The sequence below is a fragment of the Lepisosteus platostomus genome, chromosome 7 (genome assembly GCF_059453375.1).
Source record: "Lepisosteus platostomus isolate fLepPlt1 chromosome 7, fLepPlt1.hap1, whole genome shotgun sequence".
In the NCBI taxonomy this organism is placed as follows: Eukaryota; Metazoa; Chordata; class Actinopteri; order Semionotiformes; family Lepisosteidae; genus Lepisosteus; species Lepisosteus platostomus.
Genome location: NC_142617.1, coordinates 41,220,406 through 41,237,191, shown reverse-complemented (window position 1 = coordinate 41,237,191; position 16,786 = coordinate 41,220,406). Strand labels below are relative to the sequence as shown.

The 16,786-nt window shown below is 42.9% G+C and overlaps 1 protein-coding gene across 3 annotated transcripts in view; it reads left to right on the top strand.

Moving 5' to 3' along the window:
* The first annotated feature begins 612 nt into the window (after nucleotides 1–612).
* The window catches only part of cntn2 (contactin 2), a 35,597-nt gene continuing 19,423 nt past the window's right edge, over nucleotides 613–16,786 (top strand). Inside the window, exons 1-5 of one of the 3 annotated variants that reach the window (XM_088640420.1) lie at nucleotides 613–976; nucleotides 13,001–13,134; nucleotides 14,858–14,999; nucleotides 16,053–16,228; nucleotides 16,610–16,705. In XM_088640420.1, coding sequence (XP_088496546.1) covers nucleotides 13,077–13,134; nucleotides 14,858–14,999; nucleotides 16,053–16,228; nucleotides 16,610–16,705 — 472 coding nt within the window. In that variant the 5' untranslated portion in view covers nucleotides 613–976; nucleotides 13,001–13,076. The remainder of the gene's footprint in view (nucleotides 977–13,000; nucleotides 13,135–14,857; nucleotides 15,000–16,052; nucleotides 16,229–16,609; nucleotides 16,706–16,786) is intronic. The other 2 variants (XM_088640419.1, XM_088640418.1) reach the window with 2 other exon arrangements.

The following is a 16,786-nucleotide window of genomic DNA, read 5'->3' as shown; positions in this document are numbered from 1 at the left end:
GCGCCTTGTACTGTATCTATTGAGCACATTTTCATAGGTCATAGGTCAGAAATCAACCTTTCTCTTCTTTAAATCAATCCAGAGCTGTAATGTATTTTTTGTAATACTGATCAACACTGTACACAATACCCTTACCTGTCTCTGTTTCCCTTGATTGCAATTCTTCCCTTCATGGGATATGTGTGCGCATGGAAAGAGACAGGAAAGAAAATCAGTTGCATTTTAGAACAGCTGGAGGAAGGAGAACAAAGAAAGAAGCACTAAAACAAAGACATATGCACTTGGGGGAAGACACGCAGAAAGAAATCCTGAGGTTTGTCATTTGGATGTAACAATCAATATGATTTTACTTAATTAGTGATATTGCAGTGGGGTTGGGTTTGAGACAAACGCATATAAATGACTATGAAAATGGCATTCATGTTCTACAACACTAGGATCTACATGAATAATGTAGGAGAAAGTGATATAGAAGAGATGTTACTAGTGGTCTGGGGAGGAGAGAGAGGGGTTACTGCTTTAGTGTATCAAAGCAGAGAGAGAGAAAGCAGGAGGGAGGGGAGGGTGGGGGGGCTGCTGCTTTTGAGTATGAAAGCAGAGGGTGAGAGAGAGAGCGAGCGAGAGAGCGTGGGCTGTTGTATGGGGAGGAGCACATCCTAATGCGACAGAGCTGCAGCTTTCCTGAATCATCACACACACGGAGAAAGAGCGAGCGAGGAACACGGCAGGCTCTCCCCCAGACAGCGGCACCACAGTCACTCCGGGGAGGAGAGGACCACCCCAGCCTACCTGCAGCCCAAAACCCATGCAGCCCACCTCGTTCCAGGACGCCCCAGAAACCCCCCCCCTCCCCTCCACCAAACGCACCCCAGCGTCATCCGTCCGCAGCTCCTCTGCATCCATCCAGCGTCGGAGCCGACTGCGTCTCCCTGCTGCCTGCTGCAAAGAGTCCAGCGAGCATCTCGTGCCAATTAAGGTCAGTAAGCATGCTGCCTGATTCCTCATCAGACTGTCGCTTTCCAGTTCCTCTAATTAGCACTGCAGGTCCCGCGACAGCAGCTGGGTGAAAGAAATGCTCCCTCTGAGCAGCGCACAAGGGTGTTTGACTTACTGGTGTTACGGGAGGCTACAATGATCTTTTTTCTTCACTGTTTTGTTTTGTTCCTTTATCTATTACCCCTCGAGTAAGGGCCTGTATTGGCGCGACCGGGGATTAAGAAGGAATGAAAGCTATCCATCTGAGTTGTGCCTAACCTGCACACCAGCACCTCAGTCTCCCTTTTACAATTCCGCCAGAAGTTGGCATCCGACTCTCAGACTTGCCCTGAAATTCCTCATAATTGCTTTGTGGAAGTCTTGGCTCTTGGCCTCATCAGTCCTGAAACACTGTGACATTATTTCAGTTTGAAATGTGTGTGTGTGAGGGGGCTGCCCTCCTCTGCTTGATACAAGCTGTGTCTGGACCTAAGCCTCTTGGGCTAGGCAGAACCCGGCTTAATCACTTACCTCCCTGTAGAGCTCTAGCCCTGTGCAACACTACTGTATTTCCCCTGCTGCTAATCAACTGGCAGACATGCTGGCAGACAGGGTAGCTAGCTGGCACTGCAGGCATAAACACAGGTGCACTGCAGTTTAAGTTAATGCCAGGGCTGTGCCTGATCCCTACTCAAGCACTCTAGTCCAGGTGCAGGTGTGCAACCTGCTGAGTCCTCTGGCCTGTATTCCTTACTTCTAGCCAGTAGCCACTTACTGGTCTCTTTAATTGAAAAACCGAAGACGTCCTTTCAGGCCTCGTGGTCAACGTAAAGCAGGTTGACTTGGGAAGCATCAGGCTGAATACGGAATGAGCTAGACTATCCTGTCTGCAGCTGGGCTCAAAGATGTGAGCATGTTTTTTCTTAGTGAACGTTGCTTTAATTCCAAAGGCTTCTATTGCATTGTGTTGCATTGCAAGTGTTGAAGGATGTACAGTATGGCTGTCTTTACAGACAGACAGAAAAGGAATTCCTTGCAAAGAAATAAAAGATACTCAACGAAGGTTGGGACCTGACAATTATTAAAAGAATCAAACAAGTGATTCTTTTTTGCCATCTTGTACTAAAAGAAATCTTAAAAGACTCGACCAGAAAGAAGCTGCTTATGCTCCCCTGCTCTGACATTCTTTAGATCTCATTTGCTTTTACTTCTTTGTTTCACTGTTTGTTCTTAATTCCTGGCTGAGTCCAGAACTTTTGGCTCCATTCTGCAGTCAAAACCCCAAGGCTTGGGGAATATCCTGGAGTGTATAGGATCCACCGGGGAAACAAAGAAGATGATATGGGTTTAAGTATTTGAGGAGTCTGAGCTAAGTGCATTATTTTCTTATTGGGGTCTGTCAATAAATCTAACCCATAACTTAAAAATGTACATTTTTGCATTACCAAAAGTAAAAAAAAAAATGGACACTTTGATTTTTTTCCAGGAATGGGCAATGCAGTATTTCTGTGGCTTTTCTTCTATTTCACATGATTGAGTCCACCCAGACATGTCTGTGTGCAATTGAGCAGTTCCCTAGACAGATCTCATTGTGAAACCCTATGCCTTTAATATCCAGACACTGGGTAAAACAAGGGCTTCATTAACCACAGAGAGGTCATGTTGGGCTGAATGAGAGGGCATGGGTCTTAGAGTTTAATGCCTAACGCATACAGCAATGAGCATCCAGTGTACTAATGTTGTCAGAGACACGATCCATAAGATTGAGATAAAGACTATGAAGGGAGGTTGTGGCTGTCCTCACAGCAACATTACTTGCCTTGCTACAGGAGTTACAGCAGCCTGAAATAATTCTAATTATTTCTTGCTATACTGGGGCTGTGCCAGTAGTAGATATAGATGACTGATTTTTGTTATCAGTGTCTTGTGCCTTGAACTTGTGAGTGCTGTCAAACAATGAAATTGAATTAATTGCTCTTTTGTGAAAATGTACCCATACTACCACAGATTCCTATCATGTCAAGCATGAATAGCAAGATATTAAGGTGCTGTGCACTGTGCATTACAGCTGTTCTTTACAGTAATTCTGAGCTGCTAGTTAAGATTATGGAGCCGGTGAATATGTTTGTCAGACTCATTCATGAAAGCTTTCACTATTCTCTTTAATTGAGCTGTGTGTTTTCTTGAAATGTGTTGTTTTCCTGAATCTTGGGAGGGTTTTCTACTTGCTTGTATTTCCATTCCTTTTCTAAGTCATCCAAATCTTACATTCTGCAATTTCACTGACACACACACTTTTTTTCATGGACTGAAAATGGGACACCTGCTTTTTTCACTTGCTTTTCACTTGCCTGGATGAGGAGGTCAGGCATCCCAGTCATAGCCTTTTGACTGTGCTAGGGGAAAGCTCATTGGTTGATAAAAAAAACTCAGGACAGACAGGATTGTCCCGGAATAAACACGACATTTGGTCAATCTCAATTTACTTGAACAAGGGGTATGGGACAGTGCACTTTTTTAAAGTGATCTTAAAGCAATCTGCCAATTTTGATACTTCAAAGACCAAAGTGTGCACAGGCAGAGGAGTGATGAGGAACGCATGTGTAACACTGGAGATGCGAGACTTATTGTAGAAATTTGCATTTGCTCTCTGTGTGTTTGGTATCCTGTTGCTGGTGTGATATCTCAGTGCCACAAAACAGCCGTGCCTTTGCTATACAGTATAGGTGATGCTTCAGCATCTTTTGGTCTACAGCTCACTGTTGTTCACTTTTCCTCCCCCTCTCTCATTCACTCTCTCTTCCTTTCTCTCTCTTTGATTTCTCCCTTTCTGTCTCTCTCGCCCCTTTCTGTGCCCTTGCTTCTCTGTATACTTGCTCCTGTCCTCTCTGTCCCTCTCCCTCTGTCCCTCTGCTATCTGCCCATATAGGTGACAGTGTGTAGCAATGAGTATTGCTGGGCTCAGCAGCTCCTATTCGCTCTGAGAGCAAGTCAGTCATTGTTCTGGGCCCCAGCATTCAGTCCATTGATTTCTCTCCACTGATCTCCACAGAGACAAGCCTGGGTTTTATTTGCAAATGAAACTATTATGAAGGAAAGCACAAACAGAAAAAATAGCTGCTGGAGTGCAGGATATCTTCCAGGGACTTACTGTCAGTGTTCCCATCTCCTTGTCCCTAGAGAGGACAGACTTTGATCACAGAGACAGACCAGCAAGCAAGAATGACCAGGCTTTGGCTTCAAACTTACTTTAATTAGAGCTGTAGGAACCAGCCATTGATTATTATTTTTTTAATTTGAAAAGCAATAACAACCAGGCCAACTGAAAACTAATATTCGGTGTGTCTCCTGAACCTGGAGGAAAAATGCTGCTGCTTTTTCAATTCTAAAAAAATTGAAACTCTTGCAAGATTTTCACTTCCAGGGAATGGCAATTATTTTCTGCCTCTCAGGTGGATTGTACCTGAACACATAGGTCAGGAACTAGACTAGCTGGTAAAAAACAATATTACACTCCCTCAAAATCTGCAAATGAAAGTAACAGAAGCTTTTTAAAATAATTTCAGATTTGTTTTTAGTGGCTGTGAGACCTGTCTTTTTAAGACCAAAACTCAATTGAAATAAATAATTATGTAGCAAATGATCTTGGTACTAAACATGGAATATTAAAAGCATTGGTAATTCATCCATGCTTGAAACTCAAAGCAGATCCCTTATGTCTGTGAACAAATTATGATCTCTTTTTTTCTGGCCCCTGGCCAGTCAGGTCCCCTAGGCCCTGCAGTTTACAAATATTGGTACCAAATGGACTGTTTCTGTCTTTCTTGTAACAGTTTCTGCCCACAAGTAGCTCTCTGTCATTGGTCAAGGGGTTACCATGACAAAGGTCCAGAAAATGTAGTCAATATTCTTATTGTTAATAATGTTTAATAATTAATAATGTGTGTATTAGATCATCTGATCAATAACCTTCAAAATATCAAACAGACTAGAGGAACCATATGGTCTCTTCTCTTTTGTAACGTTTCTTATAATTTCATATACTGTATGTGGTCAGTGTGGACTACAGAGATGTACCAGGTTACAAACTTGAGCAAGGTATTTTACCTGAATTATTCTAATCCTGTCTAACTGGATATCAGCATTGCTGAGGGTGACACTTAGATTGACTAGTGTCCCATCCAGGGGGAGACACAACTCAGTCCATTTAACCCTACAGAAACTGGGCAGAAGGTAAGGCCTGAGAGCCCTCTGGACTCAAGTTAATTCGACATGTCAGAAAGCTTGAATCAGCAGACTTTGAGAGTAAATTGTTTTTTGGTTGTTGACTTTGGATGGATTAAATTCAATCCATCCCACTGCTTCAACCAATGGCATTGCCAATAACCCACCAGAGAGCAGAGAACAAAAAAAAAAGATATAGGGGATTTTTTTTTGTTTCTTATTTTTCCCTTTGGTATGAGAATAAACACCACATCTGCACTATGAGAGAGTGCAGTTCTAGGTAGTCACAGATAATAGGGGGCTGTATTGAAGTGAATGGAGTAGGAGGAGGATGCCGGACTTCAGGGGTTGGGGACTGTAATTAGTGTGAAGTGCCACTCATTAAATAAGCCTGTGTTTAAATCTGGCAGGAGCAACTGCTAGGACAAAGTCCAGCATTGTTCCAACGAATTGTCTGCTGAATATAGAGATCAATCTTCAAAGCTCTTCAGACAGGCTTATTACTAGACGTCAGATCCAGCTGGCTCTCTCATCTCAAATTTTGGTTTCCCTACTAAAGTTTGTAAAAGCTTTTATTTAGATGGCTCCTAGTACACAACAAATATTGAAGATGGGAAAGGGTCACTTAGTGGCTCCAGTGTAACAAAGTGTGCTGTCAGTATTGTATTAAACAGACATTACCATTAAGGACTCCAGCAATTATCGTTATTGTGAACTAATGTCTTAATTTTGTTTGAGATACCAATGCACATGTTCTTGAAGTGGCACCATTGTCAGGTAATTAATATTTCATGACCCTTGAATTCAGGTTTCCAGCTTTAATAAAAGAGTGGTGTGATTCATTACACAATTTAAGAAGTCTTTTATGGTCAGTGTTTAGCTGTGTATATTAAAGTAAGCACTTCATCTTTTTTGCTTTCCAAACAGGGAACCTATAGAACTCACTTTCACAGGTCTGTTAAAGAGAAGAAAAGCATTTATGTAGTATAATTTAGGAAGCACTGGGGGGAATGTACTGTGATCATTTATCCATTTATCCTGATGGACATTTGCATTGGTTCTCCATCCCGTAATTCACCTCTCTCTAAACTTTGCAGTATGCCTTATATTGCAGTGTTTTTATGAAACTAAGGCTGTGTTAGCTCTCAAGCTGTTTCCTACGGCACAAGGTTCAGGGGTCATCTCCCGTTTAAAGCACGCTCTCTTTTATTTAGTCCGCAGGATGTGGAGTTTTGTTTTAATGTGTGATTACATGCCCTCCCCTCATTTAGTCTACACTCCCATGTGCACTAAATGAGACTCGTAACCCCCATCAGCTCTGAGGGAGCCACCCACAGCTGAGCCAGGAGTCCAGACTGTGGGCCTACACTGACAACAGATAACATAGCAGCTCATTAGGTACCAGTTCACCTGCTGGAAGAGCTTTGCGCTCAGTATACTTTGCTTAGTTCTCGGTGCGCTTGCCTAAAGAGCCAGGTGATGTAGCATGCATGTCCTGCGCTCTTCCCCCCCTCCACACTCCCCACACGAGCACTGCCTGTCTGCGCGCTTGCAGCTCCACTCCTGGAGATTGGCTGAAGTTTGCTGCAGCAGGAAGGAGAGAGAGAAAGAGGTGGCTCCGTTCAGCCCAGCTCTCCCCCTCTCCCTGCCATCCGAGCTGTCCCACTTTCCCGAAACTCAGCACTTTTTTTTTCTTTTGCTATTTTTCTGCCTCTTCCTAGCTCCCGAAGGAGTGCGCACAAAGGCGCAAATTTTTCAAACCGTGATGGGTATGAAGGCGCATGCAGTAGATGAGGCTCCAGTCCTTTTTGCTGGATTGCTGTTGTGGGGGTATTCTGTGCATCCTCCTGTGACAGCCTGCAAGGAGGGATTTTCAACTTCAACTGCAAGTGTTAAAGGAGACAAATGCAGAATTGTTCAAAAATAATTATATGATGTTAATTATGACCATCATGGTAATGACATCACAGTTGCATGAATGTACACTATGCTTAAATACATGCAAAAATAAAATTTCAGCACTTGATTCATGACAATGGAGTCACATTGCATGAACATACACAGCACTTACTTACTGACGTGAAAACCTCCAATAATCCAATAATCATTTCAAGCACCAGGCTGATCTCTGGGGGGTTCATACCACTTTAAGCTATCTAAAATAACATTTCTTATATTCAAAAGACAATTTTTTGTCATGACATGTCTTAGAAATAATTTCTCAAAATCACTAAAGGTTTAGAGTATATTTTGAGATGTATGAGTTTAACAAAAAAACTTCCAGGTAGGAGCAGTGCTTATTTTCCAGCTACCCTGTTTGCATCCGTAATGCAAAAAAACATACTTCAAAAAGAAAATGCAAAAAAAGGATTGTATAAAGAAAATTTAAGGTCCTGCAATATGCAGTGGCAAGTATTTATGTAAAAATATTTTCCTTAATATTAATGCAATCATCATAATTGCAGTAACAGTATGTCTATTTTTGTGATCCACATATCCTATTTGTGCAGTTAAAAGAAAATGTTTTTTTATCATGGGCACAAATCCTCTAATCTGTTTTAACATTAATCTGGTTACTGCTGCCCATCTGAATGGCAGCGAAATAAAATATTTCAGAGCATTTCAGTAAATTACACACAGGTGATGTTCATTTCTGATTTTGCACTGTTTCCTGTGTTACATGTGATTCTTTCTGATGGTAGACAGAAATATCAGCCCCATTATGTCTGTGGTGAAAGACAGGGAGAGGTTCAGTCTACTGGCATGTTGAGATGTGTAACAGTTAATGCTTAACACTGCCTTGGCTTGGTCGTGTCTTATGGATGATTCTGACTGAAATTCCACCAAGATCCAGCTCCCATTAGGAAAGCCACCAGAATCCATACCCTGGACTATGCTGTGCACCTGTGAGAGACCTCCACACCTCCAGGTGGCGCTAACTGTCCTGGAAGGCATTGTAAATCTTGCCTTGGAAGCATTGGAGAGAATGTGCTGTGATATGTGATGTTTTTCATCTGATATGAAGAATATCTCTGATCAAGCATTGTGGCAAAATTGGTCACCTAGGCCCCCAGTATTTCTGTTTTTTATAGAATGTTCAGCAAGCATTAGAGTTTGATAGAAATCTTTTAATCAATTAAACATCGTCAGTTTTCCTGCAATTTCCCTCACGGGATCAATAAAGTATCTATCTATCATGCATCTCAGTATGCACAAAAATACACAAAAATCCTAGGTGACATTGAGATAACCTATCACAGTTCCTTGCAGTGACAAGTCTTACTCAGTATCTTACATTAGCATTCTTAGCACAAAAGAGCAAATGCAGTGAATGTGAAGTTGGCAAAGTCTTATTTAATTAGTCAACTGCATGACTGACTAAGTTACAAAATCAGCATCTCACCATTAACAAACCCTTTAACCTTTGTGAGCAAAATAAAGTGCCCCTCCCCAGATGCACCAGAGAACCAGTTATTGCTGGAAATGTAGAAACTACTGCTAATGATTCACCACTAGCACCAAAACCAGAGCACCATGCAGCTTCAGTTTCCACTACAGAATGTACAACTTGCGTTACTGACGTTACACCTTCTTCTGTGAAATCTCCAATAAGCAGTTCTGGACAGATCTTTATTGTTAGAGCTTTTGAAGGGGGGGTAGACGTGTCTGCTGGTCCTCGTTTTCTCACAGTGCGGTACCTGGGTTTCAACAGTAAAGCTGTGGTACTGGTGATTCCAAATTACAGTAGGTGAGTATAGACAGGAAATCGCTTGCACCTTCAAATTTGAAAAAGAAACGGGACTACAGTGCTGGTATTCCTGTGTCCTTCACCCAGTGAGTCAGGATTTCCTTAGATTATGGAGGTGTGACCTAGTATGAGACCAATCAAGTCGGTGCAGAGCACGAAATATTTGAATTTTCCTGTTCAAACAAGCTAGGCAGGTGAAGCTAGGTAGAGAATTTCTTTTCATTTTGTCTTTGGCAGCAAAATTGCTTGACACCCTAAGCCTAATAAGTAGTGCAATTTTGATCACTTGTCATGTCTCATGACATATGAAGGAAATCTATTGGAAAATGAAGTCTTTGAGATTTTTTTCTTTTCTTTACCCTGAAGATAATTCTTCTGAGTAGAACTGCAGTGCAAATAATGAAACGTATATTTTTGCACTGTCTTCTACATGAGTTCCCCCGGGCAGCCAGCTGGGTAATAGAGGAAAGATGAAGATGGTTTGGGCTTTCTTCTTTCTCTGAAAGAACCCTCTGAACCTCTAGTAAAGAACAAAGGCTGTATTCAGTACTTTATTGAAGATCTGGGGTGGTGCAGGTCATTGCCTTGGGCTAACAGGGCTGGCCTGCAAAACAGGGCAGTTGAATCTGCACTACAGCACCATAGTACCCAGTACAGCTCTTCACCTCAGTCTATTTCCATCATTGCTGAGGGACAAGGCCTGCTTTGTGTCTCCTCTTTTTCATTTTAAGGCCTGAAATGCTGTTTTGTGTATGAGTAAGTAAGTGCTCTTGTGTTGTAGACCACTTATCCCATCTGGCACTCTGAGAGGAGAGGACCTTAGTTCTGCAGGCTGGAGTCATTGCTCCCTGACAATTTTCCCTTCCTTCTCTTTGAAGCCCAGATTCAAAGTGCATAGACTTTTGGTACTGGCGGGAGGTCCTGTATGGGTCAGTACTTCCAAGTCCCAACAGGCCCTAAAAGGTGAAAAGGTTCTGGGTGTCTGTTTTGAGGAGGGCGACGGATGACAGAAAGGTGAGGCTGCAGGATGTGGCAAGACCTTTTGCCCTTTCCAGGTCTGCAAGATCCTTTTGGTTTTTTCACGGATGAAAACAGGGAACCTGGATGCTCTATCCCTGTGCTCCTTCCTTTCAGTGACAGTGATTGATTTTGGAATCTAATCTTGTGGATGGCTTTACCTGTAGACCTGGACATCAGAGTCTGAGGGACATTCCTGAGTAATAAATTCAGACACTGACAGAGTGTTATATCACAGAGAGCTATGGGTAAGCTATGGGTATGTCATGAAGCAGAACGTTGTCATCTCTTTTGAGGTGGGTTCAATGCTACTTCATCATGACAGATCAGAAAACAATTTGAAAAGTGTAAATCCACCTGAAAATTAGTTTTGCATCCTGCTCTCGACTGTCTTTTTTATGAAGGGGGCAGAATTGCAGCTTAGATGACTGACCCATTTTTTGTGTTTTCAGTAGGTGACTACTGAAGGTGACCAGCCAAGTTCAATCCATAATTTGCCCCACATCAGAAGAAAAAATTATTGAAACAGGTTATTTTAAGATGTGACTTGTTCTTGTCTTCTTTTTTTAACAGTATCTCACGGGAAGGTAATAACTCATGTTATTAGGCAGACAAATTTTAGTCTTTAAATTGACAATAGCTCTCTGTGACTAGGCCATGCTGATAAAGTAACACAGGGGTATTGATCAAGAATTCATCATCCCTTTTAAGGTGCCTGTCTTTAATGTTGATCATGTCAATAGAAAAGCCAGGCAGTGGGTTTCAGAAAATCTTTCCCAATTCTTTTCATAAACTGTGCTCTTGCTAGGTGATATCTCTGTCACCCTTGAAGGTCCAGGAAAGTTACAGAATGCTGCTCATTCAGGAATCCTGCATTTGCCCGTTCAGTACAAATTTGGATTTAGATACATAAGTGGCTCTTGTTACCGACAGTTTCTGTAAGGAGCTAAAACTGTAAAGTTCACCCTTGGTGCTTTGCTGATTACCCAGCATTTCCATTACTGTATACAGCCAGCTTGATTAATTAAGGTAATGAACATGTCCCAAGGGTCCAGCAGCACTGTCTGAAATAGGTACATGAATCTACAACACTCTCCTAACAGATCCAGAGCAAAACTATTAGTGTGCGCAGTATTGCGAAAAGCAAGTGGGAGATGGTGTCCAGAAGAATGAACAGAATGGAGGCGTGAGGATCAGAGCTGGACAGCTGCACACAGGAGCTCATGGGGGGCAGGGATACAGGGTGCATTTGCTCATCAAATATGCCTTAAATAAATAAGTGTTTTGTCTAGCTGTGCTCATACCAGTCTCCCTCTTGCCCTGCAGAAGGCAGCCCACCTGCTGATGCAGCTCAGCAGGGGTGAAGAATGAATCTTTTCCAGCACATGTCTGCTGGGCTCTGAAAAGCTGAATTGCTGCAGGCTGTCATTAGGTTCTTTATGGAGCCTGTAGGGGGGTTCCAGGGAGGGGAGGATAATTTAATGAAATATTAACTGCATTGAATAGACCACACGCAGCCATGCACAGCCTCTCACATGCTCTCTTGGTCTCTTACCCAACCATGCACACACCGGTACACAAACAGCAGCACTCAGACATTCAAAGACAAACGTGCATCATCCCAGAGCTCACCACAGACAGAGATATCAACTGTGGCAGGAAGCCCATTAAGCTTTATTACTAGAGTTGTATGAATTTACACATAAGCGACTATGGGAAGAGGGAAATAATATCTTAGAACTGTGCAGAGCATCAACAATGCGAGAGGTTTGTTACTACTGAGCTCATTTCAGTGATTATAAGAAAAAAGGTAATTTTGCCTTATTTTAAGTGTTCCAGCTGAGGATTGTCTCTGTGTTTTTAGCACATCTCCAGTATCTTAGAGAGCAGGTTGAATGGTGGTTTATGCTTTGATCTTTATCTTTTCCAACACTGCTTTCTTGATATAACATGGTTAATCACAGCCCAGGCAGTCTTGATTGTTCCTGATGTACACCACTCCTGGTTATTTTTATAACTTTCAATGTCTAAATATTACATAGAACTCTTTTGTTAGATCACCATGGTAAATTCAGGTTTTCCTTGGGATTTACACTTTACCTTTTTCTGTAGAGGTTTAGAAGTGCTGGGCACTCTTCAGTCACCGTCTCGAGCCCTCAGCCTGAGGCATCCGGCCCTTCCAGCAGGGAGACTGCTTTGTGTGTCCTGCTCAGCCTAGCATAGAGGCAGCTGGTGTTCAGATCCCCCTGGTTAACTGCAGGCGAGGATACAGTTGGCAACCCCTCTCTCTCTCTGGCCTTTAAGGCTTTGATGGCGGCTGCTGGAAATGAAGCATCCAAGTTAAGTGGATCTAGTATTTTAGTTCCCACAATGACAGTATTGATGAAGACTCCATTCACTCCCACCTCCCAGACCCTCTCCCAACATTGTTGCTGCTTATGCAACTTCACAGATGGAGCAACATAAGACAAGACACCCCAACGCTCCTCATTATCCCTTCATTTCATTTTCCATCCATTCTCTGCATTGGTCCCCATTTCCTTTTTTGCACAGAGGGTGCTGGGAGTCTGGATGAAGCTTAAATTTTGGTTTCTTTCAAGACACAGATGGATGATCCCCAAATCAATTAACTACTAACTACCAAATGGGATAGATGGGCCAGACGGCTTCCTCTTGCGTGTAACTTTTCTAATGTTTTTTCCAATTGCTTAGCTAATATCAGCAAAGTCATTTTAGGTGATGTAGATTACTGTGCTTATAGATGCGTATAATTTGTATAATTACTATATAATCCCCATTGATTCCCTTGAAATTAGTTCTTAAACAGGTTTTCAAGAACATTCTCTGTTACTGATTTATTCTGCTATTTAAAATTGGAGTAGGTCGAGCAAAACCTGCAGATGTATTCAGTTTGGAATGTGCCGTATGGAGTTAATCTGTACTTCAGCACCATGGTCAGAGCACTGAGTTGTGATTTCAGCAAGCAGTGTGCCTTCAAAGGTAGTACGTACTGAGTGTTTTTCTCTTTCGGTTCAGAACAGGTCATCCCTTCTGTGACTTGCTTGAGTGCTGACCGGATTCTTTCTGTCTTGGTGCTGGCCTTGAGCTGAAAATGGGACACCTATCCAGCCTCGTGCATCTGGTCTCTCTGACACTCAGCTATGCTGCTGGTAAAAGCCACCCACTTCTCTGCCCTGTCTTCTGATCTCTCTCTTTCTCCCTCTCTTTCCCGTTCTCCCTCAGCTCTCCTCTATCTATCTGCCCCCGAGACACACACACACATCTGTCTTTTCATTTAATGCCAGGAGAAATGTTGTTTAAAAAATGTGTTGCTTAGTACTTGTAGAGCATCTGTGCCAAGACGCTGAGAGGGAATGTATGTCTAGGGAGTTTTTTAAAATATGTTTTAAAAATTAATGTTGTTATTTTATATCAACGTGTGATGGGGGGGTTGCTATTTTCAGCTAAGCTTTCTTTTAAAATAATAAAAAGGCTTCATACTCATTAAAGATTTATGCAAGTGCAATGCCCTTCATTCAATTAACTCTCCCAGTATAGTCCCAAGCACACAGAAACATACCCATCGAGAGCTTCGCAGTGCAAAATTATTTGTGCCCAGTGTTCTTAACCTAGAATATATTTACTGAAACCAGTTGTTTTCTTTGAGGTGTTCATATAATTTACTGCATTGATCTACTCTGATATATCCTCATTATGCCTGCATTTGTGAGGAAACATGCATGTGAACAGGGCTTCAGTCTTGCAAATGTTAAACTACCATAGATTCATTCAAGAAGCTGGAGTCATATGCAAAATACCATCTTCTTAAGGAAGGTCCTTTGTTGTGTTAACACTGACAAGGCACAAAGGCTCCACCCCAGCTGGGAGAGATTGCAACACAAGGTTAAATGTTAAATGGTTAAAGGCTGACACACATGTACTGTATACATGGAAACATATTTCACACTCAAGTGCCAGATCTTTTCTGGGCTGTGGTAAACACAACTTTATTTCTTTGCTAACCTTGCTTTCTTCACCTGCTCAGACATTGAGATTTTCTAAAAGAGGGAACAACCTGACTAATTACTCACATGTCTTTCTATTGTTTCTCATTCCACTACATTTGACTGCGCCAGATTAATAAAGCACCCCTCCTTCCTCCCACCACACAAATACCTCCTCTTGTACGTCACACGCCTAACAGCACGGTCCCACGTGTGTGTCTCACACACATTTGTCAATAAGGTGATGAGGCGCAACACACAGCTACCTAGACAATAGTCAGCTAATACGCAATTCTCTTTGCTATCCACGTACTCAGTATTCCTGGTGTTATGGCACAGCATCAGCAGACACAGTAATGAATTCATACATTCCTGATCCTGAATTCATCCTGATAGGAGGTCTCTCCTGCATTTTTCTCTGCCCCGGAGGAGAGGAACTGCATTTTTCTTGTTTGTGGCTTGCAAAGGATAAAATTTTAATGATGCATTTTGACACTTGTCTGCAGAAATAAAGCTGTTTTAAAATCACGGAAGTGGTTTATTGAATTGAGCCCACTGAAGTGTGGCCAGCTACAAAAATCTAGTGTCACCCCCACGTCCAGCAGAAGAGCTAAATGGGAAATCTAAACGCGTGGTTCTTGTTTGTATTAATTTATCAAACATTCATAAATAGCACCTCTGTGGTCATCATATCTGGCCTCAATTAACTCCTTGACCTTCAAACGCTTAAAGAGAACGATGTAGAAAATGAATGAATCTGAAAAGAAGCTCACCATTCCTTTCCACTGCTCTATAAATAAAGCAAAGGAGTTGCGCCCCTCCATGCCAGGCTGTGGGTGTGTGTGGTTGCTATGGTTCCCAGTGGGGGTTTGTGTGCCATGTGTTTCAGGGATCGGTGACAGTGCGCTGGGCAGCAGCTATGGTCCAGTGTTTGAGGAGCAGCCATCCAGCCTCCTTTTCCCAGATGGGCTGACGGACGAGAAGATCACGTTGGTGTGCCGAGCGAGAGCCAGCCCCCCTGCCACCTACAGGTGAGTAGAAATCCAGTAGGGGGCATTGTTTCCTGATGGTGGAATATCCATGCTTGCGTTCCCAGAAAGCCACTGACTACTGATGAGAGTTGTGGCTACCTCTAGGAGTCCTAGTGCACAAAATGGCACCACACTCCAACCGGAACGCCAGTCCATTATATGGCATACACACGGGCAAATTAAGAAATCAATATTTATTATTTTTAATAATAAATTGCTTAGAAGATGTCTATGTCTGGGACAGCTTACAAAAGCATATATGAAATGGACTTGTCCTTGACCAGTATGTATATGACATTTACCGTAACAGTCATGAACATCAGCAGGATGGGGGACATGATGTGAGGGGATGGAGGTAATCAGGTGGAAGTGGAAAAAGAGGAGGAGCAGAGAAAGTGTGGAGGTGGACAGAGGCATTAGGGATAGAAAAAAGGTACCACTTTTACCACACATCATAAATAAGTCAAGTTATTCTGTTTTAATTGAGGATTTTTGGATAGTACAGCAGGAGACTTTTCAGCACTAGGTGCTGGAAATGAAACTTTGCAAATGTGGCAAGTTTTTAATGAATTTCTGTAAAATGTAAATGCTTTTCTCTTCCACCGGTGTAACCTAAGCATTTGCCTGTAGCTTGCTAAATTTCTAACAGGTGAAATGGCTGTATGCTAGCAGTCTTACTTCCAATTTCAACATAAGAAAACACAGAGTGCTAAACACCGTAATGAGCTAATGCCTGCTCTGGGTACAGGGGGCTAATTGCATTAAATATGTCCTTCCTTCAAAGTTAACTTTTCTGAAATTTTGGAGACATGCTAAATGTTGTTGAGAGACACATGGGTTTGTTTTTAAAGACTGCTGTGATGTCAACATGCATAATGCAAGAGCTGAATGACAATGACCTCTGGAAAGCAGAGCAACCCACCGGCCACGGCCACACAAAACCAGCCCCCGTGGTGCGTGTGTGCATGTGCGCCCCGACGCCAGAGCCCAGTCGGGAAGGTGAAGGGCAGACAAGAACCTGCCCTGTGTTAGTTGCACGCTCTTTCTCTGCAGCTGGAAGGTGAATGGCTCGGACGTGCAGGTGGGGAGCGAGCCACGCTATGCCCTTGTGGCTGGAAACTTGGTGATCAGCTCCCCCCAGCGTGGGAAGGACAGCGGTTCCTACCAGTGCCTGGCCACCAACCCCAGTGGCACCATCATCAGCCGCGAGGCCAGCCTGAGGTTTGGCTGTGAGTGTCTCACTTTGTTTCCTGGTATCTCAGTGCCTCCCGTGACCACAGAATTATGTTCTTCACAGCTATTATTCAGTTAAGGAAAAGATTTGAGTAGCAAATCGGCACTCAAGCTACTGCAACAGCATAATCAGGACACTGTCTCTGAGGTCTTTCTATATGGGCGTGGAATCTTTCTGGATCACAAAGGCGATACAGACTTCTGCAGTTCTAGTAAATGTATCACTCCAGTGAAGGCACCACCATAGATTGCATTTTATCGGAGTGACCATCCTCAATGCATATGAGTCTATTCATTCATGGTAGTTTTATTGCGGTGTTTGCATGTGAACAAAAATTCTGACATTGTGATGTGTTCCCCCTGCTATTGCATTTCAGATCTCCATGAGTTCCCTCCAGATGACAGAAGCCTCCAGACTGTGTATGAGGGAGCAGGAACCATGATTCCCTGTCACCCACCTTCTCACTACCCAGGTAACCAGGCACCCTGATGCCCTATCACCCACCCTTTCACTAACCAGGAACGCTTATGCCCTGTCTCCAGCCCCCTCACTC